Source organism: Pongo abelii, chromosome 19, assembly GCF_028885655.2.
Source record: "Pongo abelii isolate AG06213 chromosome 19, NHGRI_mPonAbe1-v2.0_pri, whole genome shotgun sequence".
Lineage (NCBI taxonomy): Eukaryota > Metazoa > Chordata > Mammalia > Primates > Hominidae > Pongo > Pongo abelii.
The window spans coordinates 54112502-54135708 of record NC_072004.2 but is presented as its reverse complement, the minus strand read 5'-3'; the positions used below and the strand labels follow the sequence as shown (position 1 = coordinate 54135708).

The window sequence follows — 23207 nt, the reverse complement described above, 5'->3', positions numbered from 1 at the left end:
CCCAAAGTATCAAATTTACCAACCGGATTAATCTGGATAATTTCAGTAAATAAGGATGTAATATAATAACAATACTAAATAATTGATTCCCTAATTATAAACTCCAGAGTAGAGACTGTGTCTTGAATTTTTTTGTGTCTTCTGAGGTTCTGAATTCCATCCAAAGTAAGTAAGTGCCAATTTGGATTATTCATTTAGAAAATATTTAATGGGGCCAGGCATGGTGGCTCATGCTTGTAATCCCAGCACTTTGGGAGGCTGAGGTGGGCAGCTCACTTGAGGTCAGGCGTTCTAGACCAGCCTGGCCAACATGACAAAATCCCATCTCTACTAAAAGTATAAAAATTAGCCGGGCATGGTGATACATGCCTTTAATCCCAGCTATTCAGGAGACTGAGGCACGAGAACCACTTGAACCCAGTAGGCGGAGGTTGAAGTGAGTCAAGATTTTGCCACTGCACTCTAGCCTGGGTGACGGAATGAGACTCTGTCTCAAAAAAAAAAAAAGAAAAATATTTAATGGGGCAAGGGTTGAAAAACTACTTACTGGGTACTGTTTCACTACTTGGGTATGGGTTCATTTGAAGCCCACACCCCAGCATTATGCAATATAACCATGTAACAAGCCTGCACATGTACCCCTGAATCTAAAATTTTTGAAAAGCGAGGAAATAAGAATTTTTTTTTTTTGAGATGGAGTCTCGCTCTGTCGCCAGGCTGTAGTGCAGTGGCGTGATTTCAGCTCACTGCAACCTCTGCCTCCCAGGTTCAAGAGATTCTCCTGCCTCAGTTTCCCGAGTAGCTGGGACTACAGGCACCCGCCACCACGCCCACCTAATTTTTGTATTTTTAGTAGAAACGGGGTTTCACCATGTTGGCCAGGGTGGTCTCGATCTCTTGACCTCGTGATCTGCCCGCCTCAGCCTCCCAAAGTGCTGGGATTACAGGCGTGAGCCACCACGCCCAGCTGAAAATATTTTTTTAAAAGAAAATATTGAATGTATATCTTGTACTAGGCACTGTGCTAGGTATTGGGAATATAGTGGTGACTGTAGTCACCTCATAGAATGTAGAATGTGATGGAATAATATATTTAACAAATGACTGTTTAAGTGAATGCATGCACATCTTAATGTTACTGTGGAGGTAGAAAAACAGTGTGTCATGAGAAAGTTTAACAGGACATAGAATTTAGATTGCCGAGTCAGGGGAAGAGCTCTGTGAGGAAGTGACCTAGTGTAGTTGAGAGGATTTGGATGAGTTATAAACTAACCAGGCAAAGAGTCATGTTACCAGTGCTTCATGTAGAGGTAGTAGCATATGTGTGCAAAAGTTATGAGCCACAAGAAAGCTAAGGTGGCAGGAGTGTAGGAGACAGGGAGAAACAATAGTAAACGATGAGGTCAGAAATACAGGCAGGCATCAAGGCCAGGGGCAGTGGCTCAGGCCGGTAATCCCAGCACTTTGGGAGGCCTAGGTGGGAGTATCACTTGAGCCCAAGAGTTTGTAGACCAGGCTAGGCAACATAGTGTGACCCCGTCTCTACAAAAAATGGAAAAATTAGCCAGGCATGGTTGTGCATGCCTGTAGTACCAGCTACTATCTGGAGCTGAGGTGGGTGGATTGCTTGAGCCCAGGAAGGAGATTGAGGCTCCAGTGAGTCATGATCATGCCACTGCCCTCCAGCTTGTGAGACAGAGGGGAGACAGAGGAAGGCCAGGCATGGTGGCTCACACCTGTAATCCCAGCACTTTAGGAGGCCGAGGCAGGTGGATCACCTAGGTCAGGAGTTCGAGAACAGCCTGGCCAACATGGTGAAACCCCATCTCTACTAAAAATACAGAAATTAGCTGGGCATGGTGGCGGGCGCCTGTAATCCCAGCTACTCGAGAGACTGAGGCATGAGAATTGCTTGCACCTGGGAGGCAGAGGTAGTGAGCCCAAGTGTCACCACTACACTCCAGCCTGGGCGACAAGAGTGAAACTCCATCTCAAAGAAAAAAAAAAACGCAGGGGTCAGGTGGCTTTTAGGATCTCAGAGTTAACATTAAAGATTTTGGATTATGGGCCGGGCGCGGTGGCTCACACCGGTAATCCCAGCACTTTGGGAGGTCGCGGTGGGCGGATCACAAGGTCAGGAGATTGAAACTATCCTGGCTAACACGGTGAAACCCCGTCTCTACTAAAAATACAAAAAATGAGCTGGGCATGGTGGCGGGCGCCTGTAGTCCCAGCTACTCGGGAGGCTGAGGCAGGAGAATGGCATGAACCCGGGAGGCGGAGCTTGCAGTGAGCCGAGATCGTGCCACTGCGCTCCAACCTGGGCGACAGAGCAAGACTCCATCTCAAAACAAAAAAGATTTTGGATTATGTTCTACATTGTGGGTGCCATTTAAATAAAGGTTTTAAACAAGAGAATGGCATGATGTAAGTCACTTTTTTACAAGATTATTCTGGTTACTGTGTGGACCGTAATTTTGAGGGAGACGAATGTTAATGGAGAGACTAATTCTATCAAACCTTTACAGTAATCTAGGTGAAATATTTGAGATATAAATCTTATACCATATATATAAACATTGTATTATTTCAGATTTTTATATGGATGCATACATAATGTAGATATACAATTTAGAAGCAAAAGTGGAATTTTATTACACTTTTCAGGAACTTGTTCACTTCATATAACATGGTCATTTTTCCTTGATAACAACCCCTTTTCATTTCTGAAGTTTTGGCTATTTAAAGACTGTCTGAGAAAGTTCCAAACATGAATGAGATGCACAGGTTTCATTGGTATGTGTGAGTGTGATGTGTGAGTGTGTGCATGCAATTATGTGCCTTCAGTTTTTCTTAGAACATAGGTGTTTTTTGGTTGGTTGGTTGTTTTTGAGACAAAGTCTCAGTGTCATCCAGGCTGGAGTGCAGTGCACAATATCAGCTCATTGCAACCTCCGCCTCCTGACTTTGAGCAATTCTTATGCCTCAGCTTCCCAAGTAGCTGGGACACGCAACCATGCCGGGCTAATTTTTATATTTTTGGTATAGTCAGGGTTTCGCCGTGTTGGCCAGGCTGATCTTGAATTTTACCTGTGATGTAATGCTTAGGAAAGCAGTGTTAGCAGGTAGCTTTTAATACTGCTGTGATATAATTTTTTACCATTTAAAACTTCGATAAATGTGGAATTCATTTTTGTTACATTTTATCAGGTAGGCATCTTTGTTTACCCATTTTTATGCACTGTTTATTAAGTAATTTTTTTCTTTCCTCAGTGATCTTAAAATGCTTCTTTTGTCATACGTTGATTTTTATATACACTAAGGTCTGTTTTTGAACTTTGCATTTTGTTCTGTTGGTTGGTTGATCTTCATAACTGTATAATACTGTTTTAATTGTATTTTATTATCTGTTTTTATATCTGGTGGGAGATAATTTGCCTACTTCTAGAAATAAGCTTGTTTTCCCTTTCTTTAAGGTACCAACAGCTAAAAGTAGTTGATATAGCCCTTCAATAGCTTCATTATGCTACGGGTACATAATATAAACACTGTAATGAACTAAAATAAGTTTTAAAAATCTTATATGAGAATCATTACCGGAACAGAAAGCATCAGTTTCCTCTCTTCTAAGCTCTCTTTCATAAGATGTATGAATCTGTGAGGGGATTAACCTTTAAATCTTCTATCATTTCTATAAAAATATTTTAAATGGTCCATTTAATACTTTTAAAATTTTCCTTTTATATTATCTTCAAGAGGCAATATACGGTAAGTTGTTAAGAACATGGATGTAGGGACAGACTGCCTGGGTCGGATTCCTGCTTTGCGCATCCTAACTATGATTTTGAGAAGGTTATTTAACTGTATATGACTCAGTTTCCTCATTTGTAAAAGGATAAAATGAATAATTTATGAAAAGCACTGAGAACAGTGCCTGACACCTAAAAGATCTCTGTATGATTAGAAGTTATTTTTATTCTGGATTGGTATCCAAACACCCCTTTAATTCATAAAATGTATTAATTTCAGGCCGGGCACGGTGGCAGACACCTATAATCCCAGCACATTGGGAGGCTGAGGCAGGCGGATCACCTGAGGTCAGGAGTTCAAGACCAGCCTGGCCAACATGGTGAAACCCCATCTCTACTAAAAATACAAAAATTAGCTGGGCGTGGTGGCGGACACCTGTAATCCCAGCTACTCCAGAGGCTGAAGCAAGGGAATCACTTGAACCTGAGAGGTGGAGGTTGCAGTGAGTCAAGGTCATGCCACCGTACTCCAGCCTGGGCAACAAGAGCAAAACTCTGTCTCAAAAAAAAAAAAAATTACTTTGCATTTTTTAAATAAACTTGGTAAGGATGAGTTGAAACAAATTACCCTTTCCCGACAATTTAAATGTGAGCGCATTTTAACTAGAGAAACTCATGCCTGTAATCCCAGCACTTTGGAAGGCTGAGGTGGGCGGATCATGAGATCAAGAAATCAAGACCATCCTGGCTAACATGGTGAAACCTTGTTGCCACTAAAAATACAAAAATTACCTGGGCGTGGTGGCCCGTGCCTGTAGTCCAGGATATTCGGGAGGCTGAGGCAGGAGAATCGCTTGAACCCGGGAGGTGGAGGTTTTAGTGAGCTGAGATCATGCCACTGCACTCCAGCCTGGTGACAGAGTGAGAGATTGTGTCCCCAAAAAAACAAAAAAGAAAATTTAAACAGCCAAATACAGACTGTCATTTAGTAGGATACACCAGTTTCAGTCATTAAAGGAATACAGTGAATTGTAAGATAACATAAAATTTTGTTTTTAGGCAAAGTAGTTGTATAACTTGTTTTTGTTTATTCTTTTTTTGTTTTTTTTGAGACAGAGTTTTGCTCCGTCACCCAGGCTGGAGTGCAGTGGCGCAATCTTGGCTCCTTGCAACCTCTGTCTTACGAGTTCAAGCGATTCTCTCCCAGCCTCCCGAGTAGCTGGGATTACAGGTGCCTGCCACCATGGGCCTGTTTAATTTTTTATATTTTTAGTAGAGACAGGATTTCTCCATATTGGCCAGTCTGATCTCGAACTGTTGACCTCAGCTGATCCACCCCCCTTGGCCTCCCAAAGTGCTGGGATTACAGGCGTGAGCCACCATGCCCAGCCTGTTTATTCTATTTTTAAAAAGAAATTCTAAGCCTTAAGTTTGATAATGAAGAGTCAGTCATTTTGGTAAGAAGCTAAGATTGTTGTCTTCGTGTTTTTGGAGTGTGTGTTTGTATTTATTTTGATAACTGTTCTGTTACAAATCAGAAATTTATCACCTTGTTAAGCCCATGTTATAAGAATGTGGTCGTTAAGTTCTCAGCTTTATTTTCCCTGAGTTATTCTGTTTTGGTTGTCAAGTAAATAAGACAGCAGTTAATAGTAGTGAATTTTACAGCATGCATTCCCAGAAGCTATAGCAGAAAACAGAGTCCTCTATAAGGATAGTAAATATAGGCTGAACGCAGTGGCTCACACCTGTAACCCCAGCACTCAGAGAGGCTGAGGCAGGAAGATCACTTGAGCCCAGGAGTTTGAGACTGCAGTGCTGCATTGAGCTGTAATTGTGCCACTATACTGCAGCCTGGGTGACAGAGTAAGACCATTAATAAATAAATAAATAAATAAATAAATAAAAATAACAAATCTTTCCTGCTGAAGGTTTTAATGTTAACATAAATGTCTAACTATTACATGAAGGTAACATTTCCGCCTTCCCTTCCTGAGCATGTGGTGGTCCCTGTCCCCTCTCCCCTCCAGCAGTTACAGATTTTTTGAAGCAGTCATTATGGATTTGGATTAATATATTTACCTAATTTGAGCTGACCTGCATTGTGACTGGTGATTTATGCCCAGGAGTGTGCTGAGGTTTTACTATGTTTTCCATGCACCAAGTAAACTGGCCCATTTGGAGAGTGACCTTGTCTTCTTTATGAAACCCATGTTCTCATCAACTGAGCTGTTAAGTGCCTGTAATATAAAGTCAAATAAATCTTGCTTTTCAAGGCACTGTATTATTTATATAGCATGTGTAAATTCAGAAGCATTTGGTCTTGAGGTCAGGAGTTCAAGACCAGCCAGGCCAACATGGTGAAACCCTGTCTCTACTAAAAATACAAAAAAAAAATTAGGCATGGTGATGCATGCCTAGCTACTAGGGATACTGAGGTGGGAAGATTGCTTGAACCCGGGAGGCAGAGGTTGCAGTGAGCCGAGATCGCACCACTACACACTCTTGGGTATTGTATCGCCTGGGCAACAGAGCAAGACTCTGTCTCAAAAAAAAAGCATTTGGTGACATTGAGGCGGGGTTGCAGGGAGGGACAATAGTATTTGTCTTTCTGTTTATTTGTTTATAATTTTTTTGAGACAGGGTCTCAGTCTCACCCAGGCTGTATTGTAGAGATGGTGTCGCTATGTTGCCCAGGCTGGTCTCCAACTCCTGGGCTCAAGCAATCCCCTTGCCTCAACCTCCCAAATAGCTGAGACTACAGGTGCATGCCACCACACCTAGCAAATTTATTTATATTTTATAAATAGGGTCTTGCTATGTTGCCCAGGCCTGTCTCAAACTCCGGCCTCAGGCAATACTCCCTCCTTTGCCTCCTTAGTAGCTGGAATGACAGGATCAAACCACAGCGCCCAGCCTTAAAATGTTATTTTAAATTGTAGTTCTAAAAAGTCAGAATGTATACACGACTATGACATAATTAGAAATCCTGCCATCCTGTATTACTATTGACATGCTCTACTATTGGTGTGTTTTTGACGTGTTATACCCAGGACTGAATTGAGATTTTTGAGGTGGCCATATTGACCAGCTCTGTTTTCTGGACATTATCTTTGCTATTATTTTGATAATTTTACATTGACTCTCCAGTTTTGTTTAAGTAAAAAAGTTAACAGTTTAACATGATTTTTATCTGTATTTAATAAATACATAATTATACAGCACTTTGTAGTACTTGCCGTGTTCCAGATACTGCTCTAGGTGGTTTACAAATACCAATTTGTAACGATTATATACAACTATTAAAATATTTTTATACGAATTGTAGAAATTTGTTAGTGTTACATTTCTCTTAACATAAGCATCTTTCCTGAAATTAATCAAATTACATTTATCAAATATGATTAAAAACAAGAATTAAATTGCAAAATTTTTAAGTCATAATTATTTGTTTTTTATTTCAGCTTTACCAACAGGGGCGCTTATGTCAACTGGGCAGTGAATTTTGTGAATTGGAAGTTTTTGCTAAAGTACTGAGAGCTTTGGATAAAAGGTAAATTATTTTTTTAAAAATTGTAAAAGATACATAACATAAAATTTACCATTTTAACCGAATTCAGTGGCATTAAGTATATTCACATTGTGGGCTGGGTGCTGTGGCTTACGCCTGTAATCCCAGCACTTTGGGAGGCTGAGGTGGGCAGATCACGAGGTCAGATCAAGACCATCCTGGCTAACATGATGAAACCCTGTCTCTACTAAAAATACAAAAAATTAGCCGGGCGTGGTGGTGGGCGCCTTAGTCCCAGCTACTTGGGAGGCTGAGGCAGGAGAATGGCGTGAACCTGGGAGGCGGAGCTTGCAGTGAGCCAAGATCGCACCACTGTACTCCAGCCTGGGCGACAAAGCAAGACTCCGTCTCAAAAAAGAAAAAAAAAAAGTATATTCACATTGTGCAACCATCAACACCATTCATTTCCAGAACTTTTTCATTACCCTGAACAAAAACTCCTTACCCACTAAATAGTAACTCCCCATTCTCTCTTTCCCTTATCCTGTGTAGCCACCATTGTACTTTAGATGAGTTTGACTTCTCTGATTTCCCATATAAGTGGAATCCTTATAATGTTTATCCCTTTGTGTGTATTGTATTTCATTTAGCATAATGCTTTTAAGGTTTGTCTATGTTGTAGCACAAGTCAGAATTTCATTTCTTTTTATGGCTAGATTATATTCCATTGTGTGCATATACCACATTTTGTTTATCTATTCCTCTGTCAATGGATATTTGGGTTCTTTCTACCTTTTGGCTAGTATGAATAATACTGCTGTGAACATGAGTGTAGAAAATATCTCTTCAAGCCCCTGCCTTCAGTTATTTTGGTTATATACTCAGAAGTTGAATTGCTGGATTATATGGTAATTCTACTTTTTTTGTTTATTTTTTAAGAGACTTAATTTCACTGTGTTGTACAGGCTGCCCTCGAATTCCTGGGCTCAAGGGATCCTCGTTTTTCAGCCTCCCTGCTAGCTGGGACTAAAGGCACTATGCCACTGCACCCAACTCCTATTTCCAGTTTTTTTGAGGAACTGTCATACTGTTTTCCATACTTTCTTTTTTTGAGACAGGGTCTTGTTCTGTTGCCAGGATGGAGTTCAGTGGCATGTTTGTAGCTCACTGCAAACTCAAACTCTCCTTGGCTCAAAGCCATCCTCCCACCTCAGCCTCCTGAGTAGCTGGGACTATAGGTGCATGCTACCACACCCAACTAATTTTCTTTATTTTTAGTAGAGACGAGGTCTCGCTATGTTGCCCAGGCTAGTCTCAAACTCCTGGGCTCAAGTGATCCTCTTGCCTCAGTCTTCCAAAGTGCTGGGACATAAATTCATTTTTAAGTTACTTGTTTTTTAAAATTCCATTATACCTCTTTTTAATGCATGAAGTTACGTTTATTTTTGACTAATTTCTTATGTGGTTTAGAAATTATTTCATAAATATGATTATATCAGAAATTTAGAGTGGATAAAATAATTTTGCCTCATAAGTATAGTACCAATATAAATCTATAAAATTGTTTCATTGAGAAATTGTCTCAATTAGTTTTTCCATATACCTAGTATTATTTCACTATGAATTATGTTTATTTGCAGTTGTTACCAGAACCCGTCTTGTCTTTTTCCAGTCACTACTTCCCCTCCCTAGGGTAACCACTAGATTCATTTTATGTATTTTAGAACATATTAAATAAAATTATACAGTTTGTGCACTTTTGTGTCTGGCTTTTTTTTCCCCCAGTATTGTTTTATGAGAATCACCTATGTTATGTGCAATTACAGTGTGTTCATTCTTGTTACTGTATATATATATATATATATGGTGTTTTATTATATGAATATGATATTACTCATTCTATTATTGATGGACATTTGGGCTGTTTCCAGTTTTTAGCTATTATAACTCTTGCTGCCCTGAATGTTCTTGTAAATGTTTTTTGGTGAACATATGTATGCATATCTATTAAATATATACCTAGAAGTAGAATTTGAAAGCAATTTAAGACAACTCAAGGAGTCTTTGCCAGCGTCATAGAGAATATAGTAAAAATATTGTGGCAGTAATTGTACAACCCAAACAGAAGCTTGGTGACAAAGAGAAGATAATTTGTTCTGCCTCCTTCTATCCCCTTTGGAAAGTTAACACTTTGGGAGTTTAGCTTTTTGAGTTCAAAAAAGGAAGATTGAATTCATCTTCCCATTGTAAGTATCATCATGTAGTAGTAGTAGTAGCTACAGATCTGGCTTTTCATTGTACTTGCTCTTCTTTTTTTTTTTTTTTTTTTGGAGCCAGGGTCTCACTTCCATCACCCAGCCTGGAGTGCAGTGGCAAGATCATGGCTCACTGTACCCTCGACTTCTGGGGCTCAGGTGATATTCCCAAGTGGCTGGGAATACAGGCATGCGCCACCATGCCTGGCTAATTTTTTGTATTTTTAGTAGAGACGGGGTTTTGCCATGTTGCCCATGCTGGTCTCAAACTCCTGAGCTCAAGCCATCCGCCTGCCTTGGCCTCCCAAAGTGCTAGGGTTACAGGTGTGAGCCACCATGCCTGGTCTGTTTGCTGTTCTCTTTAGTGTTCTTCCCTAAGTTTAACTGCCATTCTATTTCCTAACCCACATTTCTAGGAAAATAAGAATATAGTTTCACAAAATACTGCTGATCTCTAATAAGAATCTAACCAAGTTGTTAGCATTTATTCAACAAATTAAGTAAATTTTACTTAATATTAGGCACTTGCTGAGTGCCTAATATGTTCCAGGTACTGTTTTATTTTATTTTTATATTTTATTTTTAAGTTTTTGGGGGTACATAGTACATACATATTAGGTGCATATATTTATGGGTTACATAAGATACTTTGATACAAGCATGCAATGTGTAATAATCACATCAAGATAAATGAGGTGTTCGTCACCTCAAGCATTTATCCTTTGTGTTACAGACAATCCAGTTATATTCTTTCGGTTATTAAAATGTAGAACTAAATTATTTTTTACTATAATCCTGTTGTGTTAGCAAATACTAGATTTTATTCATTCTTTGTATTTTATTGTACCCATTAACCATCTTCATTTGCCCGCCTCTCCCAGTTACCCTTCCCAGCCTCTGGTAACCATCCTTCTCCTCTCTATATCCATGAATGCAATTATTTTAATTTTTAGCTCCCACAAATAAGTGACTACATGCAAAGTTGTTCTTTCCTTGGCTGGCTTCTTTTACTTACCATACAGTTCCATCCATGTTGTTGCAAATGACAGGATCTCATTCTTTTTTATGGCCGAATAGTACACCATTGTGTATATATAGCACATTTTCCAGATACTGTTTTAGATGCTGGGGCCATAGCAGTGAGTAGGATCCACAAGATCCCTTCCTCATGGAGTTTGTATTTTAGAGAGGGATGATAAGATAATAAACAAGTAAGTCGGCTGGGAATGGTGGCTCACGGCCTGTAATCCCAGCACTTTGGGAGGCCAAGGTGGGTGGATCACCTGAGGTCAGGAGTTCAAGAGCAGCCTGGCCAACATGGTGAAATCTCGTCTCTACTAAAAATACAAAAATTAGCTGGGCGTTGTGGCTCATGCCTGTAATCCCAGCTACTCGGGAGGCTGAGGCAGGAGAATCACTTGAACCCGGGAGGCGGAGGTTGCAGTGAGCCAACATCACGCCACTGCACTCCAGCCTGGGTGACAGAGTGAGACTCTGTCTCAAAAAAAACAAGTAAGTAAACGGCATGATTTCAGTGTTCAAGGGTAACTTTGAAATGTGGCCTGTGTACTAAGATTATAGAGAAACTTCTTGATTAGTTGATTAAAGTTAGTCTGTAAAAAAAAAAAATCTAATAAGTAAGAACTTCTCATTTTGGTAAAAGAAGACTAGAAAAACTTTTAAAAACATTCCTTACTCTAAAGAAAGGATAGCTTTTGGGGATTTGAATCTCTCTAGGTAGTTTTAAAAGTGGCTGTTGTAAAGATTTAGTGGAATACCTCTTTTTCATCTCTTAGGTTATCTTTCACCAAGTCCAAATCCTTTGGTAAGTGTTTTATGTATTTGTGAAACTAAAAGCATGTAATTTGACCTTTTTTTCCTTTACCCAAAGCAGTGACTCTTACAATTTTGTTTAAAAGGTTTTTTTCTATTGAAATGTGATTCACACACCATAAAATTCACCAGTTTAAATTCTACCATTCAACTATTCACAAGATTTTATAACCATCACCACTGTCTAATTCTAGAAAATTTGGTCACCACAAAAAGAAATCATTAACAGTCACTCCATTTCCTCTTGGCTGACCATTTCCCTCAGTTAACAGTAACTATTTCCTCAGTTTCTAGCTGACCATTATCTACTTTCTGTCTCTATGGATTTGCCTAGTCTATTTTATATAGGTTGATTCTTATATGGTCTTTTGTGACTGACACTTTCACTTAGCATAATGTTTTTAAGGTTCATTCATGTTGTTACTTGCATCAGTACTACTTTCCTTTTTTATGGTTGAATAATTTTCCATCATAAGGATAATACTGCATTTTGCTTATCCAGTCATCTGTTCATGAACATTTGAGTTGTTTCCACCTTTTGGCTATTATGAATAATGCTGCTGTGAATGTGGTTGGACAATATTTTGTGTGTATATAGTCTCAATTCTCTTGAGTATATACCTAGGGTGTATAATATGGTAACCCTATGATTAACTTTTTGAGGAACCACTACACTTTTTCACAGCAGCCATATCATTTTATAATCCCACCGCCAATGTATGAGGGCTCCCGTTTTTTCATCTCATGACAACACTTCAAAAAAAATTATAGCAGGGTATGGTGACAGGCATCCATAGTCCCAGCTACTCTGGAGGCTGAAGCAGGAGGATCTTAATTGAGACCGGTTCAAGGCTACAGTGAGCTATGATCATGCCACTTCTCTCCAGCCCGGATGACAGAGCAGGACCTTGTCTCTAAAAAATAAATAAATAAATAAATAAATAAATATTTTTAAAAATTCTATTGGATGTAAAGGGGTATCTCATTATGATTTTGGTTTGCATTTCCCCAATCATTAATGATGTTGAGCTTCTTATTTCGTGTTTATTGGCATTTGTATATCTTTTGTGGAGAAATATCTGTTCATATCAGCCGGGCGTGGTGGCTCAACGCCTGTAATCCCAGCACTTTGGGAGGCCGAGGTGGGTGGATCACAAGGTCAAGAGATTGAGAGCATCCTGGCTAACATGGTGAAACCCCGTCTCTACTAAAAATACAAAAAAATTAGTTGGGCATGGTGGCACGCGCCTGTAGTCCCAGCTACTCAGGAGGCTGAGGCAGGAGAATTGCTTGAACCAGGGAGGTGGAGGTTGCAATGAGCCGAGACCACACCACTGCACTCCAGCCTGGATGACAGAGTGAGACTCCATCTCAAAAAAAAAAAAAATCTCTTCTATCTTCATTGCCTTTTAAAAACTGGGTTATGTACCTTTTTATTGTGAATTATAATTTGGTTTTTAAAGCCAATTTTAAAAGTGAGTTTCATCCTTCCTCGTCATCAAGTTACAAATTGTGTACTTTTCCTGAATGTTGTAGGATCACTCAGTTATCCACTGAGTGAAGAGATTGGGCTAAATTTTGAATTATGGCCTTGTAATTGATAAGGCAAAAAGCTTTTTATCTTATTCCATCCTGGAAAATAATAGTGCTATTATTTAGAAGAGAAGCAGTTAGCACTTTCTAAAAGAAGAAAAATAAATTACCACTATAAAATAATCTTTTTCTTTTCTTACAGACATTTGCTTCATCATTGTTTTCAGGCTTTGATGGATCATGGTGTTAAAGTTGCTTCAGTCTTGGCCTACTCATTCAGTAGGCGGTGCTCTTATATAGCAGAATCAGATGCTGCAGTAAAGGAAAAAGCCATTCAGGTTGGCTTTGTTTTAGGTAAGTAATGGTAGAACAGAAGTATTTTGTCCTGTGATGGACTCAGAATTAAATCTGCTAACAAAGAATTCTTCCAGGACTTTCCCAAAGTCTACATAAGAAGGTTATGAGAAGAACATCAGAACCACTTAACCCTGTGCCAAAGCATTATACTATACATTTAAATAGTATCTTTCTAAATCCTCATGACATTCCAACAAAGTGATGATATTAATAGCATTTTACAAATGAGGAAACAGACTCAGAAAAGTTGAGTAACTGGCTCAAGTCACCTAGCTAGTAGTAGAGCTAAGTTTAGATTCCTGTGTCTATGTGATTCCATAATATGTATTTTTCTACCATGTCATGCTGCCACCAGCCTTTTTGACCTGCTTACTGTAGGCTGTGGCAGGGAACTTCATCCTTTCGGAGCCTCAGTTTTCCCATCTCTAAAATGAGGGTTATTCTGTATTTCCTCATGGGGATGTTATGAGGATAGCAAAAACAAATGTAAAAGCAACGTAGTGAGACCTTAAAAATATGTGATAGGGCTGGGCATGGTGGCTTATGCCTGTAGTTCCTAGCACTTTGGGTTACTGAGGTGGGTGGATCACTGTCAGTAGTTCCAGACCAGCCTGGCCAGCAAGGTGAAACCCTGTCTAGTAAAAATACAAAAAATTAGCCGAGTGTGGTGACGCATGCCAGTAATCCCAGCTACTTGGGAGGATGAGGCATGAGAATTGCTTGAACTTGGGAGGTGGAGGTTCCCTCCACCTGGGTGGAGATTGTGCCACTGCACTCCACCCTGAGTAACAGGGAGACTCTGTCTCAGAAAAAAAAAAAAGGCTGGGCATGGTGGCTCTTACCTGTAATTCTAGCACTTTAGAAGGCTGAGGGGGCAGGATCACTTGAGCCCAGGAGTTCGAGACCAGCCTGGGCAACATAGCAAAACCTCGTATCTAAAAAAAAACAATTAAAAATAAATGATAAATATAAAAGTAGTTAGAAAAATGTTTTGTGTGCTTGTACATGTAGAAAAATATTGTTAAATGTATGTATAAAATTTTATATGGTTTTCACAAATCTGTTTAGATGTATGTTTCAGGCAACTTCTTATTAAAGTTTTTGCTACCTTTTTTGTTTATTTTGTTTTATTATTTTATTTTGAGACAGGGTTTCACTGTGTCACCCAGGCTAGAGTGCAGTGGCACAATTGTATTAGTCTGTTTTCATGCTGCCGTTAAAGACATACCCAAGACTGGGTAATTTATAAAGCAAAAAGAGGTTTAATGTACTCATAGTTCCACACGACTGGGGAGGCTTCACAATCATGGCGGAAGGTGGAAGGCATATCTTATATGGTGGCAGACGAGAGAATGAGAGCCAAGAGAAAGGGGAAACCCCTGATAAAACCATCAGCTCTCACAAGACTTATTCACTAGCATGAAAACAGTATGGGGGAACCGGCCCTATGATTCAGTTATCTTTCACCAGGTCCCTCCCACAACACGTGGGAATTATGGGAACTATAATTCGAAATGAGATTTGGGTGGGGACACAGCCAAATCATATCATTCCGCCCCGGCCCTTCGCAAATCTCATGTCCTCACATTTCAACACCGGTCATGCCTTCCCAACAGTCCTCCAAAGTTTTAACTCATTTCAGCATTAACTCAAAGGTCCACAGTCCAAAGTCTCATCTGAGACAAGGCAAGTCTCTTCTGCCTGTGAGCCAGTAAAATCAAAAGCAAGTTAGTTATTTCCTAGATACAGTGGGAGTACATGCATTGGATAAATACAGCCATTCCAAATGGAAGAAATTGGCCAAAATGAAGGAGCTAAAGGTCCCATGCAAGTCTGGAATCCAGTGGAGCAGTCAAATCATAAAGCTCCAAAATGATCTTTTCTGACTCCATGTCTCACATCCAGGTCATGCTGATGCAAGAGGGGGGTTCCCATGGTCTTGGGCAGCTCCGCCCCTGTGGCTTTGAAGGGTACAGCCTCCCTCCCAGCTGCTTTCATGGACTGGCGTTGAGCGTCTGTGGTTTTTTCAGGCACACGGTGCAAGCTTTCGGTGGATCTACCATTCTGTGGTCTGGAGCACAGTGGCCCTCTTCTCATAGCTCCACTAGGCAGTGCCCCAGTGGGGACTCTGTGTAAGGGCTTCAACCCAATATTTCCTTTCCATACTGCCCTAGCAGAGGTTTTTCATGAGGGCCTCACCCTGCAGCAAACTTCTGCCTGGACATCCAGGCATTTCTTACATTCTGAAGTCTAGGCAGAGGTTCCCAAACCTCAATTCTTGACTTCTGGGTATCCACAGGCTCAACACCACGTGGGAGCTGCTAAGGCTTGGGACTTGCCCTCTTGGAAGCTATGGTCTAAGCTGTATGTTGGTTCCTTTTAGCTATGAGTAGAGCAGCTGGGACATGGGGGTCCAAGTCCCTAGTCTGCACACAGCAGGAGGGCCCTGGGCTCAACTCACAAAACCATTTTTTCCTCCTAGGCCTCTGGGCCTGTGATGGGAGGGGCTGCCACAAAGTTCTCTGAAATGTCCTGGAGACATTTTCTCCGTTGTCTTGGAGATTAACGTTTGGCTCCTTGTTACTCATGCAAATTTCTGCTGCCAGCTTGCAGTTCTTCTCACAAAATGAGTTTTTCTTTTCTATTGCATCCTGAGGCTACAAATTTTCCAAACTTCTGTGCTCTGTTTTCCTTTTAAAACTGAATGCTGACTGGGTGCAGTGGCTCACATCTCTAATCCCACCACTTTGGGAGGCCAAGGTGGGTGGATTGCTTGATATCAGGAGTTTGAGACCAGCCTGGCCAACATGGTAAAACCCTATCTCTACTAAAAATACAAAAACTAGCCAGGCCTGTTGGCGGGTGCCTGTAATCTCAGCTACTCGGGAGGCTGAGGCAGGAGAATCACTTGAACCTGGAAGGCAGAGGTTGCAGTGAGTTGAAATCACCCCCACTGCACTGCTGAGATCACCCCACTGCACTCCAGCCTGGGTGACAAAGGAAAACTTCATCTCAAAAAAATAAAAATAAATGAGACAGTGCTTTTAACAGCACTCCAGTCACCTCTTAAATGCTTTGTTGCTTGGAAATTTCTTCTGCCAGATACCCAGAATCATCTCCCTCAAGTTAAAGGTTCCACACATCTCTGAGTCAGGGACAAAATGTCACCAGTCTCTTGGCTAAAACATAGCAAGAGTCACCTTTACTCCAGTTTCTAACAAGTTCCTCATCTCCATGTGAGACCACCTCAACCTGGATTTCACTGTCCATATCATTATAAGCATTTTGATCAAAGCCGTTCAACAATTCTCTAGGAAGTTCCAAACTTTTCCCACATTTTTCTGTCTTCTTCTGAGCCCTCCAGACTGTTCCAAACTTTGCCTGTTACCCAGTTCCAAAGTTGCTTCCACATTTTCAGGTATCTTTATAGCAGCTCCCCACTCTACTGGCACCAGTTTACTTTATTAGTTCATTTTCACACTGCTGTTAAAGACATACCTGAGACTGGATAATTTATAAAGGAAAATGAGGTTTAATGGACTCATAGTTCCACGTGGCTGGGGAGGCCTCACAATCATGGTGGAAGGTAAAAGGCACATCTTACATGGTGGCAGGCAAAACAGAATGAGCCAAATGAAAGGGGAAACCCCTTATAAAACCATCAGATCTCGTGAGACTTACTACCACAAGAACAGTACTGGGGAGACTGCCCCCATGATTCAGTTATCATGCACCAGTTCCCTCCCACAGTGTGGGAATTATGGGAGCTACAATTCAAGATGAGATTTGTGTGGGGACACAGAGCCAAACCATATCAACAATCATAGCTCACTGTAACTTCAAACTTGGGCTCAAGCAGTCTTCCTGCTTCAGCTTCCCGAGTAGCTAGGACAACAGGCATGTGTCAACATATCCAGCTAATTTTTATTTTTGTTGAGACAAGGTCTTGCTATGTTGCCCAGGCTGGTCTTGAACTCCTGGGCTCAAGCATTCCTCTCAAACTACTGGAATTATAGGCATGAGCCACTGCACTTGGCTCTTTTTTCTCTATTAAACAAACTTTTTTTGAAGTGACTGTAGATTCATAGGAAGTTGCAAAAGAGTACCCAGAGTTCTTTGAACCATTCCTCCAGCTTCCCCCAGTGGTCCCATATTATATAACTGTAGGGCAATATCAAAACCAAGAAATTGACACTGGTGTTATACCATTAACTAGACTACTGGCCTTACTTAGTTTTCACCAGTTTTTACGTGCACTCATTTGTTTGTATATGTGTCTGTGCGGTGGATTCCGTGTAGAGTCGTACAACCACCATCACTATCAAGATACAGTACTATTTGATCACCACAAACTATTTTTGTTTGGGGGTTTTTGTTTTGTTTTGTTTTGTTTTCTGAGATGGAGTCTCGCTCTGTCACCCAGGCTGGAGTGCAGTGGCATGATTTTTGCTTGCTGCAACCTCCACCTCTTGTGTTCAAGCTATTCTCCTTCCTCAGCCTCACAAGTAGCCGAGATTACAGACGTGCGCCACCGCACCCAACTAATTTTTGTATTTTTAGTAGAGACGGGGTTTCACCATGTTGGCCAGACTGTTCTCAAACTCCTGACCTCAAGTGGTCCACCTACCTCTGCCACCAAAAGTGCTGGGATTATAGGCGTGAGCCACTGCAGCCAGCCCTACTTTTGTTTTTAACTTCTCTCATTACTGTGTGCATGTGCCATGTATGTGTTTTCTGTCTTAAAGTGTACATACGTGCATATACATCCTTCCCAACAAATTTTAACAGTCATTTTCTTTAATCTTTTTTTTTTTTTTTTTTTTTTTTTTTGAGACATGGTCTCACTCTGTCGCCCAGACTGGAGTGCAGTGGCACGATCTCAGCTCACTGCAACCTCTGCCTCCTGGGTTCAAGTGATTCTGCTGCCTCAGCCTCACAGGTAGCTGGGACTACAGGCATGCGCCACCACACTCAGCTAATTTTTGTGTTTTTAGTAGAGATGGTGTTTTATCATGTTGGCCAGGCTGGTCTCAAATTGCTAACCTCAGGTGATCTGTCTGCCTCAGCCTCCCAAAGTGCTGGGATTACAGGCATGAGGCACCATGCCTGGCCTGTTTAATCTTAGAATAATTCTTTGTAGTAGTCAAAGACAGGTTGCTGAAGGGACTTCAGAACATATTTTTTTGAAAAGGACCCTCAGCATTTCTCTTTTTTTATTTGAGACAGAGTCTCATACTGTCGCCCAGGCTGGAGTGCAATAGCATGATCTCAGCTCGCTGCAACTTCTGCCTCCCGGGTTCAAGCCATTCTTCTGCCTCAGCCTCCTGAGTAGCTGGGATTACAGGCACCTGCCACCATGCCCAGCTAATTTTTTGTATTTTCAGTAGTGATGAGGTTTCACTATGTTGGGCAGGCTGGTTTCGAACTCATGACTTCGTGATCCACCCACCTCAGTCTCCCAAAGTGCTGGGATTACAGGCATGAGCCACTGCACCTGGCCAGCATTTATTTTTTAAAGAGTCGTATGAAAATGTCAGTAGCGACAAAGAATTGTCCAAAGAAAGTCTCTAAAAACTTGTGATCTTGACTAATGTTAAGGATGATATCCCTTTAGTTCTATATCATCATGTAAAAATGTGTGTGTGAGAGAAATTTAGTATGAAAGAAGATGAAAGGAAGACTAGTGTTCATTGAGGTCCTCTGTCATCTCCACATCTACTTAACGCCAATCTGGCCATTATAATGCCCCAACTAGATACCTTGGAGAGAGAACCAAGTTCTGGCAAACTCATAGTTATCAGTCTTAATCCTAAAATTACCCAAGAGAAAAAAGTCTTACCAGAAGAGTTTTGCAGACATCACCACAAAAAGTTTTAGAAGATTTGTTTCCTCCCCAAAAAGAAAACAGTACCCATTAGCAGTCACTCCCATTTCTCTCCAACACCAGGCAAACATCATCCACTTTCTGTCTCTATAGATTTGCCTGTTCTGGACATTTTATATAAGTGTACTCTTGAAATACATGGTCTTTGCGACTGGCTTGTTTTATTTACCATAATACTTTCAAAATCCATCCATGTTATAGAGACAGAATTTAATATAAATAATATTTTTTTACCTCTGGGGTCAGAGCATAGCTGAACCAAAAGGCATCAGAAACTTCTGCAGACTTAAACATCCCTGTCTGACAGCTCTGAAGAGAGCAGTGGTTCTCCCAGCACGGAGTTTGAGCTCTGAGAACAGACAGACTGCCTCCTCAAGTGGGGTCCCTGACCCCCATGTAGCCTAACTGTGAGACACCTCCCAGTAGGGGCTGACTGACACCTCATACAGCCAGGTGCCCCTCTGAGACGAAGCTTCCAGAGGAAGGATCAGGCAGCAATATTTGCTGTTCTGCAATATTTGCTGTTCTGCAGCTTCTGCTGGTGATACCCAGGCAAATAAGGTCTGGAGTGGACCTCCAGCAAACTCCCAACAGACTGCAGCTGAGGGACCTGACTGTTACAAGGAAAACTTAACAAACAGAAAGGAATAGCATCGACATAAACAAAAAGGACATCCACACCAAAACCCCACCTGTAGGTCACCATCATCAAAGACCAAATCTAGGTAAAACCACAAAGATGGGGAGAAACCAGAGCAGAAAAGCTGAAAATTCTAAAAACCAGAGTGCCTCTTCTTCTCCAAAGGATCGCAGCTCCTCGCCAGCAACGGAACAAAGCCAGATGGAGAATGACTTTGACAAGTTGACAGAAGTAGGCTTCAGAAGGTTGGTAATAACAGACTTCTCCGAGCTAAAGGAGGATGTTCGAACCCATTGCAAGGAAGCTAAAAACCTTGAAAAAAGATTAGACGAATGGCTAACTAGAATAAACAGTGTAGAGAAGACCTTAAATGATCTGATGGAGCTGAAAACCATGGCGCGAGAACTACGTGACACATGCACATGCTTCAGTAGCCGATTCGATCTAGTGGAAGAAAGGGTATCAGTGATTGAAGATCAAATTAATGAAATGAAGTGAGAAGAGAAGTTTAGAGAAAAAAGAGTAAAAAGAAACTAACAAAGCCTCCAAGAAATACAGGACTGTGTGAAAATACCAAATCTACGTTTGATTGGTGTACCTGAAAGTGATGGGGAGAATGGAACCAAGCTGGAAAACACTCTTCAGGATATTATCCAGGAGAACTTCCCCAGCCTAGCAAGGCAGGCCAACATTCAAATTCAGGAAATACAGAGAACACCACAAAGATAATTCCCTGAGAAGAGCAACCCCAAGACACACAATTGTCAGATTCACCAAGATCAAAATGAAGGAAAAAATGTTAAGGGCAGCCAGAAAGAAAGGTCAGGTTACCTACAAAGGGAAGCCCATCAGCCTAACCAAGGATCTCTCAGCAGAAACTCTACAAGCCAGAAGAGAGTGAGGGCCAATATTCAACATTCTTAAAGAAAAGAATTTTCAACCCAGAATTTCATATCCAGCCAAACTAAGCTCATAAGTGAAGGAGAAATAAAATCCTTTACAGACAAGCAAATGCTGAGAGATTTTGTCACCACCAGGCCTGCCTTACAAGAGCTCCTGAAGGAAGCACTAAAGATGGAAAGGAACAACCGGTACCAGCCACTGCAAAAACATGCCAAATTGTAAAGACCATCGATGCTAGGAAGAAACTAGATCAACTAATGGGCAAAATAACAAGCTAACATCATAATGACAGGATCAAATTCACACATAACAATATTAACCTTAAATGTAAATGGGCTAAATGCCCCAATTAAAAGACACAGACTGGCAAACTGGATAAAGATGCAAAACCCATCAGTATGCTGTATTCAGGAGACCCATCTCACATGCAGAGACACATAGGCTCAAAATAAAGGCATGGAGAAAGATCTACCAAGCAAGTGGAAAGCAAAAAAAAGCAGGGGTTGCAATCCTAGTCTCTGATAAAACAGACTTTAAACCAACAAAGATCAAAAGAGACAAGGCCATTACATAATGGGAAAGGGATCAATTCAACAAGAAGAGCTAACTATCCTAAATATATATGCACCCAATACAGGAGCACTCAGATTCATAAGGCAAGTCCTTAGAGACCTACAAAGAGACTTAGACTCCCACACAATAATAATGGGAGACTTTAACACCCCACTGTCAATGTTAGACAGATCAGCGAGACAGAAGGTTAACAAAGGATGTCCAGGATTTGAACTCAGCTCTGCACCAAGCAGACCTAATAGACATCTATGGAACTCTCCACCCCAAATCAACAGAATATATTCTTCTCAGCACCACATCGTACTTACTCCAAAGTTGACCACATAGTTGGAAATAAAGCACTCCTTGGCAAATGTAAAAGAACAGAAATCACAACAAACTGTCTCTCAGACCACAGTACAGTCAAATTAGAGCTCAGGATTAAGAAACTTGCTCAAAACCACACAACTACATGGAAACTGAACAGCCTGCTCCTGAATGACTACTGGGTAAATAACGAAATGAAGGCAGAAATAAAGATGTTCTTTGAAACCAATGAGAACAAAGACACAACGAACCAGAATCTCTGGGACACATTTAAAGCTGTGTGTAAAGGGAAATTTATAGCACTAAATGCCCACAAGAGAAAGCAGGAAAGATCTAAAAGTCACACCCTAATATCACAATTCAAAGAATTGGAGAAGCAAGAGCAAACAAGTTCAAAAGCTAGCAGAAAGCAAGAAATAACTAAGATCAGAGCAGAACTGAAGGAGATAGAGACACAAAAAACCCTTCAAAAAATCAGTGAATCCAGGATCTGGGTTTTTGAAAAGATCAACAAAATTGATAGACCACTAGCAAGACTAATAAAGAAGAAAAGAAGAATCAAATAGATGCAATAAAAAATGATAAAGGGGATATCACCACCAATCCCACAGAAATACAAACTACCATCAGAGAATACTATAAACACCTCTAAGCAAATAAACTAGAAAATCTAGAAGAAATGGATAAATGCCTGGACACATACACCCTCCCAAGACTAAACCAGAAAGAAGTTGAATCTCTGAATAGACCAATAACAGGCTCTGAAATTGAGGCAATAATTAATAGCCTACCAACCAAAAAAAGTCCGGGACCAGACTGATTCACAGCCGAATTCTACCAGAGCTACAAAGAGGAGCTGGTACCATTCCTTCTGAAACTTTTCCAATCAATAGAGAGGGAACTCTCCCTAACTCATTTTATGAGGCCAGCATCATCCTGATAACAAAGCCTCGCAGAGACACAACAAAAAAAGAGAATTTTAGACCAATATCCCTGATGAACATCGATGAGAAAATCCTCAGTAAAATACTGGCAAACTGAATCCAGCAGCACATCAAAAAGCTTATCCACCAAGATCAAGTTGGCTTCATCCCTGGGATGCAAGGCTGGTTCAACATACGCAAATCAATAAACGTAATCCATCACATAAACAGAACCAAAGACAAAAACCACATGATTATCTCAATAGAGGCAGAAAAGACCTTCAACAAAATTCAACAGCCCTTCATGCTAAAAACTCTCAATAAATTAGATATTGATGGAATGTATCTCAATAAGAGCTGTTTAAGACAAACCGATAGCCAGTATCATACTGAATGGGCAAAAACTGGAAGCATTCCCTTTGAAAACTGGCATGAGACAGGGATGCCCTCTCTCATCACTCCTATTCAACATAGTGTTGGAAGTTCTGGCCAGGGCAGTCAGGCAAGGGAAAGAAATAAAGGGTATTCAGATAGGAAGAGAGGAAGTCAAATTGTCCCTGTTTGCAGATGACATGATTGTATATTTAGAAAACCCCATCGTCTCAGCCCAAAATCTCCTTAAGCTGATAAGCAACTTCAGCAAAGTCTCAGGATACAAAATCAATGTGCAAAAATCACAAGCATTTTTATACACCAATAACACATAAACAGACAGCCAAATTATGAGTGAACTCCCATTC

General features: G+C 40.8%; 1 protein-coding gene across 1 annotated transcript in view; it reads left to right on the top strand.

Annotated features, from left to right (window-relative positions):
• APPBP2 (amyloid beta precursor protein binding protein 2) overlaps positions 1–23207 on the top strand; it is an 80645-nt gene that overhangs the window by 18310 nt on the left and 39128 nt on the right. The window contains 2 exon segments of the mRNA NM_001131419.1: positions 7214–7302; positions 13084–13235. Of these exon segments, the coding sequence (NP_001124891.1) occupies positions 7214–7302; positions 13084–13235 (241 nt within the window).